At 41.6% G+C, this 18,505-nt stretch overlaps 2 protein-coding genes across 4 annotated transcripts in view; one reads left to right on the plus strand and one right to left on the minus strand.

Moving 5' to 3' along the window:
- The window catches only part of LOC107377074 (dedicator of cytokinesis protein 9), a 76,820-nt gene extending 63,669 nt beyond the window's left edge, over window positions 1-13,151 (minus strand). For both annotated transcript variants that reach the window (XM_054747511.2, XM_015946487.3), the window contains exon 1: window positions 12,831-13,151. In XM_054747511.2, coding sequence (XP_054603486.1) covers window positions 12,831-12,944 — 114 coding nt within the window. In that variant the 5' untranslated portion in view covers window positions 12,945-13,151. The remainder of the gene's footprint in view (window positions 1-12,830) is intronic.
- Window positions 13,152-15,352: 2,201 nt separating this feature from the next.
- bmpr2b (bone morphogenetic protein receptor, type II b (serine/threonine kinase)) overlaps window positions 15,353-18,505 on the plus strand; it is a 49,466-nt gene continuing 46,313 nt past the window's right edge. For both annotated transcript variants that reach the window (XM_015946477.3, XM_070547938.1), the window contains exon 1: window positions 15,353-15,645. In XM_015946477.3, the coding sequence (XP_015801963.1) occupies window positions 15,579-15,645 (67 nt within the window). In that variant the 5' untranslated portion in view covers window positions 15,353-15,578. The remainder of the gene's footprint in view (window positions 15,646-18,505) is intronic.

An 18,505-nucleotide genomic window follows, 5' to 3' on the forward strand; every position in this document is an offset into this window, starting at 1 on the left:
TTATTTGAAACAGGTTTTGCATCAACACTGGATTATTTAGATTTTGAGCTTTTCTTAGAACCAAAAGCAGATAGAGGTATTTAAGGCCTTTATTTAGAAATACGATGTATTTGGGTCTTCTTCGACAGTGTATGGTAGACTGCCCATTAAATGACATCCGTAACGGTGAGTACGTCACGTAGTTCATGTCCAACAGCATGTGGAGACAATTTGAAAGACATTCGTAGATTCCGCCCCATGACGAGCTCTCTTTATGGGTCTTTTAGAAAACAATGCCACCAACTTGCCACAACGCTGTGGCGGCATCAGGGAGCCATAGGTTGTTTATAAATCGCATGTGTCAGACACAATGCCCGCGGGCCAGATGTGTCCCAGTTTTTCATTTTGGCCCAGTGTGAATTAGAGTTCGACACCCCTGTTATAAGTGGTCAGACCATGGTGATAATGTGGCACATTTATGTTCTTTTTACAAAAGATTATACAGTGGCAGTAAAAAGGGGGTATGGGGGTCGGTCTCTGCGCTGCCGTGGACTAATCTTTATCTCGGACATAACTTGCTTTTATTGCAAATGAAGCTGCACTCTTAAGTTTTTTTAACAACGGTCCCCCCAGTCCCTGTGCAGTCTCTGGTGATCTGAGCTCCAGCTCTAATGGAGAGAAGCTCTGGGAAATCTGCATCTCTCCAGTTTATCATCTCAGCTGATTCTGTTCAAAAAGCGAAACACACTGCCCGTGTTTACTTTCATTAGTGTCCCGATGGAGCATGGCAGTAATTCCACACGTGACCCTGACACCTTCTTTTGTTACGCCAAGGCGTAATATGCATTCACAAGTTTGGCACTGACACGTTGACGGATGACACAAAATTCCAGCATCGCCATGCCGCCACGGTGCGTTCATTAGACACACCGTGGCGGCATGGTGTGTTTTCTAAAAACGGCTTTTATGGATCATGGGCAGACTATATATTTGTTCTCTGAAGTCACATTTGATTGGATTTTTAATCGCCTTGTGTGGGGTCTCTCATGCTTTGAAAATCTTACGACTATTTTTTAATTTTGTCATGTGAGCTAAGTTTGCAAAGCCTGAAATCCAGGAGAGTATCTTGTTCCTGTGAGACTAATGTTGTGCCTTTAAATTAAATGTCGCTCCTTCAGGGAGCTAAAATCAAATTGATAGTAATGTCTGTCTTAGACCGAATCTGGGTCACATGTTTAATTTTGGTCCTGAGTGTTTTAGAAAGGTCCTTAAGGTAATTTTACAGGTTCAGACGTTGTCCTTGAGAGTGCTCCTTAATAAAAAGACTCCTTGGCAGGACTCCACAACTTTTGTGGCTAACTAACAGTGCTGGACTGACCATAGGGCATAGCGGGCAACTGCCCGCTGGGCCGACCCTTTCATCTTTTATGGGCCGGTGTCTGTTTTTTTTTTCCTGGCCTCTAGTTGTTGCGGACAACTTGCCCGCACCGCCCCACGCGACGCCTCGTAAAAGTTGGTGGATTGGCCAATTGGTAATAATACACTCTGGGCTGGACCAATAGCCAGAGGTCTGATGCACCCGCCAGTTGTTTGTGAATCTCAGTAAACAGACAGACGAGCTTAACAAGATGGAGAACAAAAAACGGAAAGGAGAAGCGGAGAAAATTCGACTAAAAAAGAAACTGGCCCTTCAGGCTGATGCTGGCACATGTGTTAAAATCTCACAGTTGTTTGGTAGTGAAGGTTCAAGTAAAATCAATTTAGGAAGTGATGGAGCCTCAGCCCAGCGACAGGTTGGAGAAGAAAAGAGGGAGGAGGAGGAGAAACCCGATCCGGTGTTGTGCCATAAATTGACTCGCTGCCAAAAAATGATTAGCCACCGCGGGATCGCGCACGGTTAGGCAATTGCATTTCTAGACAAAATTCCCCAGGATTTCGCCCTAAAACTCAGCATATCTAGCAATATGGACATTCAGAAAGCAAAGATAACCTCTTCCGGTACTTAAACAGATGTTTATCACGGATATTAGTGTGGCAGTGTTTGTGGCACCCTGCGCGGGAGCACGAGGACGTGCTTGTGGAAAGAGGGAGGAAGATGTGGCAGTGTGAGCATCCACAATGTCCCGATAGATTGTGCGCCCTGGCTACTTGGCCAAGGAGATGTCCCTTTGGCTGACTGGTTAGAGCGTATGACTTTCACCCGGGAGTCTGGGGATCGAATTCCGCCCGGGCACTCCTTTCTGCACCTTGCCACATTAGTTTTTCCAGTTCGGAAGTTGTTTTAAGTGTTGCTATTTGTCTTAAACGTTCACAATGAGGATATATTAATCCTTTTTGCAATATTTGCGATTGAAAGATGGTTTGTGCCACAAACTTTGTGGTAAGAACTGGCTTTCTTTATGTTACAGCCTTGATACTAAAAAAATAAATAATGTAAAATGGTACCCTGTATTGAATGTAAACGTTGTATAAATGGAAATAAACAATTCTCCAGCGATTTAATTTTTTCCCCTTCCTTTCTTTAGTCCACTTGACATGGAGCCACAGTTAACTAGTTTGGGGCACATTTTTACTTGAAAAAAAGTATTTAAAATGATCAAGCTTTGGCTTTACAATGACACTGTGTAGGTTGCTATTCATTACATTGCTCTATTTAAAAGTAACAAGATAAAAGCACTTCAGCACATAAAATTAAGATTGTCACTTGCCAAATAGACTACACCCTCCCGTTTACCTATAAGAAATGCCTCAAAATATCTTTAAATTCTTTATTGATGATTTAATTGTAGACAACTAAAATGGCATTTTACTTGCCAAAAAGTGATTGAATCGCTAAGATTTTCATGGAGGCTAAAATTGACCAAATAAGGGTTTTATGTATTATCTGTTGACGTTACTGTACTCATACTGCCTACTGTGTCATCAAAAACACCCCAAAAATGGCAAAAAAAAAAAAAAAAGATAATTTCCCTTGCCAAAAATTGATTACAGTGTCCTGGTCACCTGTAAAGGGTTACATTTACCTAAATATTACTTTATTTATTATCTCTTGATGTTATTGGTGCCATCACAGGATGCTTGGTGTCTTTCACATTCATAAACACCTCAAAAATGGCAACAAATGATCATTTCCCTTGCCAAAAATTGATTACAGTGTCCTGGTCACGTGTAAAGGGTTAAATTGACCTAAATATTACCTTATTTATTATCTCTTGATGTTATTAGTACCATCACAGGATGCTGGGTGTCTTCCACATTCATAAACACAGAGTCCTGGTCACCCATAAAGGCTTAAATTGGCATAAATATTACTTCATGTATTATGATGCTGGGTGTGTTCCACAATCATATTCGAATAAACGTGAAAATATTCTGTCCGAATATCTGTTTCTTGTTATAAATATAACAGCTAGAAGGATTTACAGTTAAAATAGGAGAAACACGTGACTCCCCAGGAAGGGTCGTAACACCACTTGCCTCATGCACATAAGTGAACAAAACAAAGCAGCATGGAGACACTCCGTCTCCAACCACCTCTCAGGCAGCGGCCTGCACTCCCAAGTTCTACACGTCACCAGAACATAACCAACCGCAACACAATAAAAGCAGTGTTATACAAAATGGAAGGCCTGTAGTGTTTATTCTCTTACAGTAACGACTTATCAATTTTTTGGAGGAATTTATTTGAGAATTTTTTGGTTTTTATTAATTGTGCAATAGAAAAGTAATCGCTAGATTAATCATCTAAATAGTCATTAGAATAGTTGACTATTCGATAAAATAATCGTCAGAATAATCATTTTAAAAATAATCAGTTACCCCCAACCCTACTTTTTAGAATACCAGGATAGGAAGGATGGTGTAGGTTTACGTTTATTAGATTGATACATAAATACTACCAATAAGAAAGTGTACGTTGGTGTGTGTCAGAAACAGCATAAGGCTTAATGTCTTTTCCAAAAAAAACAGGTGATGGGCCGGTCTCCAGTCAAAATGCCCGGGCTGAATTTTTGTCCCAGTCCAGCCCTGCTAACTAACCAGATTTGAAAAATGCAGCTGCTTTGTTTAAATTCTACTCCAGGCAAGTCTGGTCTATTACTTTCCTGTGGAGGCAACCTGAGGGAATGTTTTTCACATTAAAAGCTATTTTTACTCACTCCACACAGAAATGAAGGGGAGATGATGTCAACTGGGTCAGAGCCATTATTTACAGTGGTGTGAAAAACTATTTGCCCCCTTCCTGATTTCTTATTCTTTTGCATGTTTGTCACACAAAATGTTTCTGAACATCAAACACATTTAACCATTAGTCAAAGATAACACAAGTAAACAAAAAATGCAGTTTTGAAATGATGGTTTTTATTATTTAGGGAGAGAACAAAATCCAAACCTACATTGCCCTGTGTGAAAAAGTAATTGCCCCCTGAACCTAATAACTGGCTGGGCCTCCCTTAGCAGCAATAACTGCAATCAAGTGTTTGCGATAACTTGCTATGAGTCTTTTACAGCGCTCTGGAGGAATTTTGGCCCACTCATCTTTGCAGAATTGTTGTAATTCAGCTTTATTTGAGGGTTTTCTAGCTTGAACCGCCTTTTTAAGGTCCTGCCATAACATCTCAATAGGATTCAGGTCAGGACTTTGACTAGGCCACTCCAAAGTCTTCATTTTGTTCTTCAGCTATTCAGAGGTGGATTTGCTGGTGTGTTTTGGGTCATTGTCCTGCTGCAGCACCCAAGATCCCTTCAGCTTTAGTTGACGAACAGATGGCCGGACATTCTCCTTCAGGATGTTTTGGTAGACAGTAGAATTCATGGTTCCATTTATCACAGCAAGCCTTCCAGTTCCTGAAGCAGCAAAACAACCCCAGACCATCACACCACCACCACCATATTTTACTGTTGGTATGATGTTCTTTGTCTGAAATGCTGTGTTACTTCTACGCCAGATGTAACGGGACATTTGCCTTCCAAAAAGTTCAACTTTTGTCTCATCAGTCCACAAGGTATTTTCCCAAAAAGTCTTGGCAATCATTGAGATGTTTCTTAGCAAAATTCAGACGAGCCCTAATGTTCTTTTTGCTTAACAGTGGTTTGTGTCTTGGAAATCTGCCATGCAGGCCATTTTTGCCCAGTTTCTTATGGTGGAGTCGTGAACACTGACCTTAATTGAGACAAGTGAGGCCTGCAGTTCTTTAGAAGTTGTCCTGGGGTCTTTTGTGACCTCTCGGATGAGTTGTCTCTGCGCTCTTGGGGTAATTTTGGTCGGCCACTCACTCCTGGGAAGGTTCACCACTGTTCCATGTTGTTGCCATTTGTGGATAATGGCTCTCACTGTGGTTCGCTGGAGTCCCAAAGCTTTAGAAATGGCTTTATAACCTTTACCAGACTGATAGATCTCAATAACATTTGTTCCCATTTGTTCTTGAATTTCTTTGGATCTTGGCATGATGTCTAGCTTTTGAGGAGCTTTTGGTCTACTTCTCTGTGTCAGGCAGCTCATATTTAAGTGATTTCTTGATTGAAACAGGTGTGGCAGTAATCAGGCTTGGGGTTGGCTACAGAAATTGAACTCAGGTGTGAAACACCACAGTTGGGTTATTTTTTAACAAGGGGGCAATTACTTTTTCACACAGAGCAATGTAGGTTTGGATTTTGTTCTCTCCCTAAATAATAAAAACCATCATTTCAAAACAGCATTTTGTGTTTACTTGTGTTATCTTTGACTAATGGTTAAATGTGTTTGATGATCAGAAATATTTTGTGTGACAAACATGCAAAAGAATAAGAAATCAGGAAGGGGGCAAATAGTTTTTCACACCACTGTATGGTCACTGCCTGGTTTTTGAAGGAAGGCTAATGCATTTCTCATGTTTTGTTAATTACTGTTAGAGCCGGGCAGTGGTTTACACACTAGTTAGCAAGACTTTAAATCAGATATACCTCCTTTACACCCTGGCACAGTTTTTCAAGGTTTTCGTGTCTAATCTAAGCAGTGTTTCAGGCCTTCATGACCTCAATAAGCTGGTTAGTTCAACACAAACGAGTGTTTTCAAATACTCTGTCTTCAGTTATCCAGACTTCAGTTGGCTGTAAATGTGAACAGTTCACCAAATGAGACCAAGAAAACTCTGAATAAAACCAAAATGTTGTATCAGTTTCAGGGTTTTTAGCTGGACGTCATTTCTGATGTCCAAATAAATGTTTCCTCCTTGTCTGTTTGAATAAAAAACTGCTCTATGTGTGCAAAATAAATGTGTTTCCTCCAGACAGCCAGTCTTTAATCATTTAACTGGTGGTCAAATTTATTATACATTAGGGCTGCAACGATTCGTCAAAGTTGTCGACAAATATCGACAATAGAAATAGTCGACAATGCGCTTCATTGTCGACATTGTCGCCAGACACGTTTTTTCCGACCGTGTGAGGCATGAACACTTAGAGAGAAAGCACGTTGGACTGTTGAATGAAACAGAGTCTGAGTCACCTCGGTGAGATTTAAATAACACGATAGCCAATACGTTTTGTTTTTGATGTACATTTTTTAAACGTATTTTCGCTTTTAAAAAGAGAGATTTAATGTTATGCCCGACTGTGCCTGACAAAAGTATTTTAATTTTATTTATGCATTTATGTCTATACTTACTGAGCACTGTGCCTAATTGGTGTTAGACAGGGCATTTTTATTTACTTTTAGTAAGAATTGGCCTATCAGCAGCAAAGTTCAATAAAATTTATGCATTTTCCATTGAAGTACCCATCTTTCTTGTGTTTATTATCATTTTTCACATAATTAAAGCAATCTCATGCTAAATTTAAGAAAAATGTAATAATTACCCGATTGGTCGCCTAATCGTTTCAATAGTCGGTGACTAGTCGACTATTAAAATAGTCGTTAGTTGCAGCCCTATTATACATGCAAGAAATCAAAGACATAACAAGATTGACCCCTAGTGGCTGGTTCCAGAAAACGTGTAGAGCCTCGCCCCCGTTAAAGAAAAAAATGGGACATTTTCATTTATCTGTTTTCATCCACATATCCAGGTCCAGGCACAGAGAGTAGTAGCCCCAGAAGAGCGGTCCTATCGCCAGCAACCTCCACCAGTAGGACCCCTAAGAATTCCCTGAAGACATAATCTTTCCAGTGTCTCCTGGGTTGACCTGGGGGCCTCTTACTGGTACGAAATGAATGAAACACCTCTTCTAGGGGTGTCTAGGAGGCAAAAGCCTGAACCACCTCAACTGGCTCTGCTACTTCATAGAGCAGCATCAGCTTTACTCCAAGTCTCACCCGGATATTCGAGCTCCTCACCCAATCTCTAAGGCTGAGCTGGGACAACTTACAGAGAAGACTTGTTTCAGCCGCATGTCTTCATGATCTGTGTGATTAAAAATACCTCAGATGTTTTTCTCCATGTGTTGATCTTGACTTTTTTTTTATTGGAACCTTGTTTTTGAATCTTGAAATCTTGGATTTTCAAAGAAGCATAGCAGTAATAACTGCTATTATTATGTGTGTGAGCACTGATAGCAAAATTTTATCTAACAGAGTCACTCATCTTTCATTACAAAGTGAAACATTTCTGAGATCTGCTTTTTTAACTTTCAAGTAAAAGAAACATTGAATTTATTTATTTATTCGTTTTCTCACTCATTATTGAACACTATTGAAACCTTACATATACAAGCGCATGTACACACGCGGATGCTCACATGGTGCACTCACAAGTATGGACTTGGACATTTTAAACGTAAGATCTAGAGCTGTGGTTGGCACTAAATGCACTATAAATTATTACCATGTGCTTTTCAGCAAAAATTGTTACTGTTATGTATCCTCATGCAATTGTTGCAGTGATATTTTGGTGCCGTTGTACTTTTGTTTGTCCTTTTTGTCTCTTTTTCTGCAGGTCTAAAAGCGGATTCTTATACATCCTCAATTACTTATTTTGTTAACCCCCCCCACCACCCCCCACCACCCCCCTTCATTTCTGTCTCTGTGTCCGCTGGGCTTTGAAACAACCGAAAATATTTCTAATAAAGTTGTGGAATCAGGCGTGGCATTATTGCAGAAGCTATACTGCTCCACTTGTGAGAATAAAATTATACTGTACGCACTCAGACATTTATTCTGATTGCTTTAAAGCTGGACTGGAACAGGGAAAAACATTGAATTAAAAAAAAGAAGCATGTACTCTATGATCATCGGACTGAAATGTGTTAAAATGTTCAGCCTAATGCATGTTTACATGAAGATCTAAAACATTCGAATCTAAAGCTGCAACTTTATAATAAAGAGGATTATTCTTTTAAAATTCAACAGCCTCTAAGATAAGTGAGAAATTAGCTTTGTCCTTTTGGACTAAACTAGCTACATACCAAGATGGACACAAGTGTTCACTTCTACACCAGGAGGGTCAGACACATGCCTAGCTACATCTGTAGGCTTAGCTACTCAGGATGACAAAGCCCCGTTCTCGCATCAGGGTGTAGATCTAGGTCAGCAGCACTAAAGCATCTGCAGATTATCTCTGGCAGGTTTTATCGACTCTGATCAGACCAAATCCTCTGGAGGGTAGTGGACTTGTAACTGGATTTGAGGCTGATGGGTTTAGCAATGCTAACTAATACCGAGGGTTAGTTTTAATGCTTGGATCAACAGCATATGTTTCATAAATGATAGAAATGGTTTTGACACAACCTCAGGTCTTTAGAGACGTTAAACTGAGTGTGATGATGACTAAGGTCCGGTTCACACGACAAGATAATTATGCCAATTTTTGACCCAATTCTCATCTTCTGAAAATCTTAAAGATCAAGTTTACTCATATTTCTAATACATTTGCAGTGGTCTGCCTATTTCTGGGGAGGAAAAGCTTTAGTGCACCTGTTTGAGGATGCAGAAGTCAGCTGGAGGAGAAAATAGCTTCAGACGACAGGACGATTTTGTCTCACTGCTGTAGGACGAATGGTTTCCTGACAATCCCACCTAGTCGCCAAACCCCTCCACTTCTACTAAGGTTCTACTTCAGGGTTATCACTACTCTTTGTCTCAGTGGTTCCCCTATAGGCGCCACAGCTACGAAGATGCACAGAAGCATAACGGTCCGCGAATGTACAACCCCCACCACCCCCCAGCTGGAAAAATTTCTAGGAGACACACTGTGGGTGTTTCTCAATGTCAGTGCTTACGAGGACACTGTCCTTCCTTGGTTAAAGGAAACTGTTAAATGGTGACACATGAGGTTAAGTTATATTCTATACATATAAGTTTCAGTATAACTGTATAACGAGCCTTTTACTTTTTTAATTGTGTATATATTCAATTCAATTCAAGTTTATTTATATAGCACCAAGTCACGACAAGAGTCGTCCCAAGGCACCTCACACAGTAAACTTTCCAATACAGGTCAGTTCATTGAGCCAATCAGGAAAAAGTTTCCCATATAAGGAACCCAGCAAATTGCAGCAAGTCAGTGACTTAACAGCAATCCTCATACTAAGAAAGCATTTAGCGACAGTGGAGAAGAAAGCTCCCTTTTAACAGGAAGAAACCTCCAGAGGATCCTGGCTCAAGCGTAAAGAAGACGTAACAATATGAACTAAATCATCAACTTGTGAAATATTGGGTAAATTAAGTATGTAAGTGTGTTACTACCTGCTAGCCACCGAAGCTGCAACTACTAAGCAGCTAACCAACCATAGATAACTGCCCTGGATATAAAAAACATTTCAGATATAAGCCTGATAACTACAATTAGTTGACTTGCATTTAAACTTTTGTCCCAGAAGTAGCTGCCGGCTTTTGATCCGTCATCTTTTTGAGAAAAATGTGCTGTATTCTGGGCAATTTTTGATCAAGGCCAAGCTACAAGACACCTCCCGTGTATTCTTGTTCAGCTAGCTAAATGGCTAACAAACAGAGAACAGATGCCTCAGTAGAACATGAGCATTGGAACACACCCTGGCGGTTCCTGATGATGTATCTCTTAGGCAACCGGAGAGGGACCAAGACATCAAGGCAAGGTTCCTTGGCATCGAGAAACAACCTGTGTCTCTTTGTTTTAGTCTCCAGTAGAGTATTGTCAATGAGGAACAGGGATAAAAATGAAGCTACAATGGTGATGTTACTGAGCTAGTTAGTTACTATGCTACGAACCACCCCCCCAAGATGCACAGAAGCATAGCGGTCTGCGAATGTACACCCCCCACGCCACAGCTGGAAAATATTTTGGGGGACACACTGTGGGTGTTTCTCAATGACAAGGTGCCTGCCCTAGCAAGGGGATGTCTTGCTAAGCCAGGCGCCTTGTCACCCTGATGAGTAACTGGTAGTAGCTTTTACATTTACACTTTATACAATAAATGATTTTAATCTTGTCAGCTGAGATTATTACAAAGGTACCTCAACTGAAATACCCCTATTGGGAATAGCTGCACTGTACATGTTTCCTTGTACCATCCACTCTATGACACTTATTTTATACGGCTAAACAAAAGTGCAAAAGGTAAAAAAAATAAAAAAAAAACTACAAAAAAACATCTAAGCCAACATTTTTCAGACTTGGAAGTAATTTTTAAAACTGCGGGAGCTGTTTTATGGCTTTGCCTCTCCTTTTGTTTTCTAAGCAGCAGCCACACCTGCTAACAACATTCTCCAGGGTCTAGATGATTTATTGCAGATCCTGATATAATTAATGGTCTCTTGAGTGCCTGGTGTGACAGCAGCACTGAAGAGGAGAAAGGAGGCAGGTTTTAAAAATAGCAAGGACACCCAACATCATCTCATGCATTATTAAACACAACCCAGAGATCTGATCTCCATCTATTATGGCACTCCACACAGCAGCAGCAGGACAGATTAATAAGCTACTGGGACATCATTAGGAAGGAGGAGGGAAATAGGACTAAATAATAAATGGTCGTATTTACCATGTAGAATGTGTCATCAATTGGTATGCTTTTTCTGTGTTCCTTTTGGAACAAATTATTAGCATTAATAACCAGAGTTTTTTGTTTTAATGACACTATCAGTGCTACCTGTTTTCCTTGTTAAACACATTAGCAAGTTCCTGGTCAAAATGGGCAACTGCACCACGACTACCAAGCAGAAACAGAACAAAAACTGCTTAAAAGGTGCGTAATAGACCACAACTTTGGACATTTTCTTACATTATAAAACTACACAGCAGTTCTTAAAGCACAGTGAAAATAAAATCAAACTTTGCCAACTTTTCAAAGCAACCCAGTTTTAAATGTGCAGTTAAATAGATGGCAAAATATAAGTAAATATCTCTTTAAAAGAAATATTAGAGAAGAAATTACTGTGATAATTGACACAAATGCATTTAATGTTCTTTGTTGTCAAAACTGACAATAACAAAGCTGATTTTATTTCTAACCAAATGACAGAGGTACCATCAGCTGCAGGGAGATGGGATATGGATCAAAATGACTCAACCGCACACGGGGTAAGCTCGCTCGATACATCTGTTGTGTTGATGCAGGGTAGAGTATACAGGCATGGAACTGCAACCCTTCAGTCCTCAGCTTACTCGGCAAGTCAGAACCCAGTCCTTCCAGGGTCTAAAACTAAAGCTGCTATGTTTAAATCTTCTGCTGGATGGTGAAGAAAGGAGCCCACACCATCAACCTCCCACCGCCATGCTGACAGCTGGTTGTTTGTTTGCTCCAAATCATGACCGCATGAACCGTCTCTGTCCTATTCTGTAGGTGAGTAGTGAACACATCACTGTGTTCACTACTCACCATGGACTGCATGGTGGCGCAGTTGTTAGCACTGTTGCCTTGCAGCACGAAGTTTGCAGGTTCGAAACTTGGCTGCGGCCTCTCTGCGTGGAGTTGCGTGTTCTCCCCATGCATGCGAGGGTTTCCTCCGGGTACTCCGGTTTCCCCCACAGATCACAACATGCCCTAAAGGTTATAAATTGTGTCGCTTTGGATAAAAGTGTCTGCTAAATAAATAAACATAAACATCAGGGCTTACTATTAATGCGTTTACATTTTGTGTGCCTGGTTTCCCACACAGACTCTTGGTCATTTCAAAATATTAAATAACTAATTAAAATCAGTAATATAAGAAATGTTATATTTGAAAATACAGCAGCAGCACGGTGAGAGGTATGTGAACCGACTGGAGTTTTTAACAATGCTAACATCAGGGATGTCCTCCTGGACAACTATCCTTCACGTCTTAGATGTTCCTTTGATTCAGCAGTTCCTCGCCAGGTGGTCAGGTTCTGCAGAAGCCGAGTGATCTCCCAACCCACGGAGATCAGGTGTGTGTTGAAGCAGGTCTTCTGGTGGTTTTTCGGTCTACTACGAACTCATATAGAGGTTGTCTACTGATGATCTGACCTTGTTTTTGTGTTGCATAAATAATGAGTGGGTGTAATATGTCATGTGTTGATGTCATAGTCTGATATGTAAAACCCTGGTGTTGAAAAAGGATCTGCTTTCCATTTAAACATGACTGCAGCGCCTTTACAATACACCCATCCTTTGGAGACAGCCCCATATACACCAGCTCACACATGGGGATTAATGCTGCGGCTCTACCTGGAGGAGCTCAGGTGTACCTGAGGGGTCAGGTGACAGCAGGCGTGCATCTGTGCTACAGTGGTGGTCCAAGAAAATCAGGCAGTGTACATTTCTGTTACCTAGCAACCTCTTTGGTGAATGAAGTGACAGGGGTCAGAGGTGAGAATAACCACCAAGGAAAACGTGTGTGTGTGTGTGTGTGTGTGTGTGTGTGTGTGTGTGTGTGTGTGTGTGTGTGTGTGTGTGTGTGTGTGTGTGTGTGTGTGTGTGTGAGCCATCAGCCCTCTCCCTACCATCAACACCGACGTCCTGACCGCCTCCGAGACGCTCTGCCGGAGCTCCGCGGCGGTCCCTGGCTTGTGCAGCCCCCTGGTGAACTTCCTCGGCTCGGGTGGAGCAGCAGCCATGGCTCAGCCCTCCTCTCCTCCGACACCCCTGGCTCCGAGAAGAGCAGAGGAGCTACTCCGATCTGGGGAGACTGTAAGCCCACACTAGCTTCATGCTGCCACGTTGAACTTTTATTGTGACCCGGTCATGATGGACGTCGCAGTCCCAGGAGCCAGAAGCACCAGCAATCAGACATAATAGTGTCGCTCCGGTCCTGTCCTCCTATCCCGTCCTCCCTCTGTCCCATCGGCCGAGGTCCCTCACCCAAAAAAAAAAAAAAAAAAAAAAAAAAAAAAAAAAACCACAGACTGTGTGCTGAAATAGCTCGGCCTGATACTACCCCCTGTTGGAGGAGTGTTTTTACAACTGAAGCTCTCTGCTGGCGCGTGCTTCTTTCGACCACACAGTGGCGGTAAAACGTCACCAATGTTTACATCAATGTGGTGCCTTCTCTGTAATCAGTAAACAAGACATCTCTACATGTTTTGCATAAAATTAAACAAATATTCTTGAAATTTTGACGTTTTTCTGGACATTGGTTGTTCATATGCTCATACTTTAGTCCAGTTCTTGTGTTTTACAATTTTTTTAAGTTTTAACGTCTATTTTTATTTGATTTATGAAGGTCATCACAGGGACAGCTCATGTAAGATGTTTCGGAGATAAAGTCAGAGACTTGAGATGGTTTGAACATGTCCAGAGGAAAGACAATGATTACATAGGTAGAAGGATACTGCGGTGGGAGTTACCAGGCAGAAGGCTGAGAGGAGAACCCAAAAGAAGATTTATGAATGTGGTGAAAGAGGACATAAATTAGTTGGTGAAAGAATGTAGAAGATAGGACTAAGTGGAGACAGATGAGTAGCTGTATAGGGACTACTGAAAAAAAAGGCTGAAGATGAATAATTAACAAAAATGTACATTTCATGGTCATTCTGGTGGAGATTCCATGCTCAATGTTGCCTGAAGGTTTATTGTGAAAAATAGAGTTAACTGTCTAAAAAACTTCCCTAAAGATTACCTGAAGACCACATTTTGAGTGACAGAGCAAAACTTTTTGCAGCCTTCCCTGAAGGTTACACTCTGAGTGACGAAGCTAATGTTGAGGGAACGTACCAAACGTTAGCAGCCATTAATAAAATGTTCCCTGAAATTTTTTTTGAGCTGACCTTAAAGCAAATGTATTTCTCAGCGCATGGAGGAAAACTGTGGAAGATTTTGGACAAGGAGTTAAAAATAGGGGTTAAATCGGAAAAGGGTAGATTCAAATTACAATAGTTGGCACTGCAGAATTATCTCGCAGGAGACACGACAACCACACACTCACTGATGGTAAACAGTAGTTATGTCCGTCTTTACTTTGTTTTGAAAGAAGAAAAACTGACAATCCCCACAGCCAGCTGGATATGATATATGTTTCAGAATAACCTTCCTTCCTTAGACTTTTTGGGGATTTTTTTTCTCTGTGAAATTCTCTCAACGTTCTTACATACTGCACCTTTAAAAGACACTTAGTAAGCAGTATGTGTTTGAGATTTATTTGTGTTATTTGGTAAATTTAGTAAAATAAAAAGATTTAAACTTAGCTGATAGAAGAATGATCTTTAAAGAAAAAGAATGTAGGTGCGATGTAACACACAGTTACACGTTAAAATCAGAATTACCACAAGAACCAATTTGGTGTGCCACTCCTAAATTTACACTGCCCCACTCCCGGTCCATACATTTTCTATAGGCGCCACTGCATAGTACGGTCTACAAGATTTTTGGACCATTTTTTCTTAACATTTTAAAACACTCCTCAAACATAGTAAACAACAAACTTGAGAATTCCGCGAAGACCCTGAACGCAGCACGGTGTTGTGTCTGCCGTCTGCGGCACCGCGGCGCTGCACCGCCCTTCCTGGCTGCGTGGGACCGTCCACAGCAACTTGATACCGGAGACTGGTGGTCCAGACAAGCCCGTAAACGAGGCGTTCCCAGCCGCCTCCAACAGACCGATTGATGATACCCGGCCAGCACCTCTGTTCCCCGTCTCTCAGCTAAAGCCGGGGGCACGATCTCCGTGCATCGCTCGCTAGCATAGCCCTCTCTAGACGGGGAGACTTAATTCTTCCTCCTGGTAACAGCGAGCTAGAGATGAGACAGGACGAGCAGAAGTAACTGGCTAGCTTTGTTGCTAGCGTCGCTCACCAACTCGAACCAGTCGGCTAAGCTCCTGTTTTCTAAATTCCAGTTCACGGGGCCGAAAAGGTGGACATTATCACTGGGAACCATAGATATTTAAATGTTTTGGCTCGGTTTGGGCTTTTAAGCGACATTTGCCTGCTTTTTCCCAAGTTTTATCCCGCCAGACAGTCGCCCGAGGCGGCTAGCATGCTAGCTGGCAGTAATGGAGGTTGTTTGGGGGAGAGTTCCAGATGGCAGGTCCGCCAGGCGAGGTAGCTGCTCGGCTTGTCTGTCCGCTCCAAGCCGGAGCTCGAAGCAGGAGTAACGGACTCCTGCTGTCTGTCATTATCGGTCATCTCCATCTCCATTCCATGTCTGCTGCTGCCGGAGCGGTTATTGAGCTGGTGTGAGGGGAACAGCAGAGGCTCAACAAAAATAAAGGACCAAAAGAAGTCAAAGGAAGAGTCGGAGAGAAGCCAAAAGTCATGGCTGTGAGCCAAACTCTAGCTAAGTTCTTGTTCTGCCTGACCATCCTCCTGACTGCAGTTGCTGGTGAGTGGATTTAGTGTTTGTCAGTGCTTGTATTTAGTCGTTTCTTCTGGTTGTTTTCCCACCTTGTTATGCGTCTGTTTCAAATCCCTTTGAATTATGCCGTGTACCAAAGCTTGGGAAAAGCCATCCGCCCAAACAGCAGCCCTCCAGCCCGTGCCCTGGGTGCTGGAGGCTTCTGGGCCCGAGGCCAGGCTTCTGAGACCTTGAGCCTGATAAGATTTCAGCAGAGCAGCTCAGGGATGGAGGAGCACTGGAATGTGTGGGAAGATGAGATTTAGGTGATCCCAGTGCAGGAGATGGCTGGTAGACTGGCCCTATCTCGTGTGTGTGTGTGTGTGTGTGTGTGTGTGTGTGTGCGTGTGCGTGTGCGTGCGCGCGCGCTATGAGATTTCCCCATCCATACAGTTGTTATCAGAAAATGACCCCTCTAAACCAGAATCGGTGCATTACAGTCTCTCTTCCATACAGACCTGCACTGCTGTGTTAAGGTTTGTGTGCAGGAGGGTAAACAAGTCCACTGTTTTTCATTCAGCCGTTAAGTCATACAAGCGTGGCAGTGCATGGCACAGCAGTGGGCTTCTGATTTTGCCCAAGGACACGTTAGTGTGGTTGGACTGAGATCTAGATGAACACTTTGACCACAGCTATCACAGAGGTTTTTAGTGTGGGGGTGTAGGAAGTGAATTTTAGATTAACACTTAATGTTTGACTCTTAAGACATAAATATGTCTAAATGATCATCACTTAGTGGTGTAGAGAGATTCTGAATTGGGTTTCTGTGGAAACATGATCAAAATCGGATATTAACAAGCTAACACAGGACAGTTACAGAGTAGTTTTGATGTTCCAAGGCAACAAAAAATAAACAATATCATAACAGTTCATTTAAATATATATGTATATAATAAATATGTATAATAAATTAATATATTACATAATAAATGGAAATATATATATTATGTATGTGCATATATGTGTGTGTATATATATATATATATATATATATATATATATATATATATATATATATATCTGTATGTACAGCCAATTTAAAGTCAGGCACATCCATAGCTAGCCTGATGCTGCTGCAAAATCTATTTTAAGTGTAAATTTGCATTTCTGAATAACATCTGCTTAATAAATACTCAAATTATTTTCAACAAAAATTTCTTTTTATATACTAGTTTTGAATATTTTATACATGGTTGGTTAATTGATTTGTTTGATTAACTTTATTTAGATGTCTGACTTTAACACAGCACAAAATTAAAGTAAAACTGATTCTACTTCAGAAATTTTGTGTATCAGCTGCTGTTATTAGTGACATTTTAGCATGAAAATAAAGTGGAAAGTGTCAATGTCGGCCATGAAAATTGGCCCAAAAATCCGCAGTACATTTTGGCTATCGGCCGACCGTGTCCTACATATCACATCGAATTGGCAATAGAAAAACCAATATCGATATATATATATAAAATCTTGCAATTCATTTTAATTAACCACTTCTGTTCATTCCTGTTCTTGGTCTCCATCAAATTTATTTAGAAAAAATAAAAGACAAGTTGAGTTGACACCCTTGTCTGTTAGTGCAACCAACCGTACAGCAAACTTTTACCATTGTACTGTGAAATCAACTAAATAAAGCGCTTTGTTTTTACTAGCTTCACTAGAGTTTACATGTGCGTAAACAGTAGCTGTGTTTCCATTAGCAGAACTTCAGGGCAGTTCCTGGGAGGGGGAAATTGATTGGGAGATACAATGTCCCAGTCCTCTCAGTTGTTGTGCCTCCATTCAAATTCAGCCGTTTCAGCACTTTGCACAGATGTCAGCATGTCGCGACTGCTTTGGCAGTGAGCGATGTCACTGATCGTCTCCAAAAAACGTCCACAGTAACAGTAAAAGCATTTATTCTATCAAAGTACATCATAATTGTATCCATTCAGAGGACAAGAGCAGCTGTGTGATGTAAAATGTGGTGTTCAATGACCAAAAGTGCCGTTTTTTTACGGCGCTCTGTAAGACAACAAAGCCCTGGCTTCCGCTTCCGGTCGGTAACAAGATGGCGCCTGTGCTTGGCTTAGCCGCAGTCACCGGCCACTTTTTCAAACTTTTCTCCACTAACCTCCTCTTTTCCATCTTGCTCCTTTCTGCGATCCTCTTCAGTATGTCCCTGCTACCATCTCCTATGATCGCCAGACTCTTTTGTCCTTCCGTTCGTTCACGATCGCCCAAGATGCACCAAGGACATACTGCCCTGTTTGTTTATCTGAGTGGCACACTGGCCCAGAGCCAAACGACGATTCCAACCAGGGCGCCTCCAGCGATGTTTATCCGGTCCCGGGAAAACGTCGGAGGAAAAGAGGTAAACGAGCAGGAATCCAGGTGAGAGTAAGACTTCTCTTAAAGCGTGGTTTATCTAGTAAACATCGGCGTGATCTTCTAGCTTCTTGTCCTTTGTTTGACGACTTGAGCGCCACTTCCGCATTCCCGCCAGGCCGCGTTGCGGCGCGGTTTCTCCGTCCATGTTTTTTAAAGTCAGTTTATCCTCATTCCTCAGTGGTTTCTCCTCCTGTTCCGTCCATAAGTGGTTTTTATAAACACCGTGGATCTAACCCTGCTAATTTACGTCCACTATCTCCAGCTGTTTCTTTAGTTTCTGATTCCTCCACCTCACTCAGCATGGCTCTTTTAAATACCTGTTAACAATAAGTCCTTCCTGCTCAATGATTTACTTCTCTCTAAAAACCTGGATTTTCTGTTTCTGACTGAAGTTTGGCAGCAAACATCTGATTATTCTGGTCTGACTGAACTCTTCCCGAGTGGTTATTCTTTTCTTAGCCAGCCCCGGGGTTCTAGTCAT

Source organism: Nothobranchius furzeri, chromosome 2 (genome assembly GCF_043380555.1).
Source record: "Nothobranchius furzeri strain GRZ-AD chromosome 2, NfurGRZ-RIMD1, whole genome shotgun sequence".
Taxonomy (NCBI): Eukaryota; Metazoa; Chordata; class Actinopteri; order Cyprinodontiformes; family Nothobranchiidae; genus Nothobranchius; species Nothobranchius furzeri.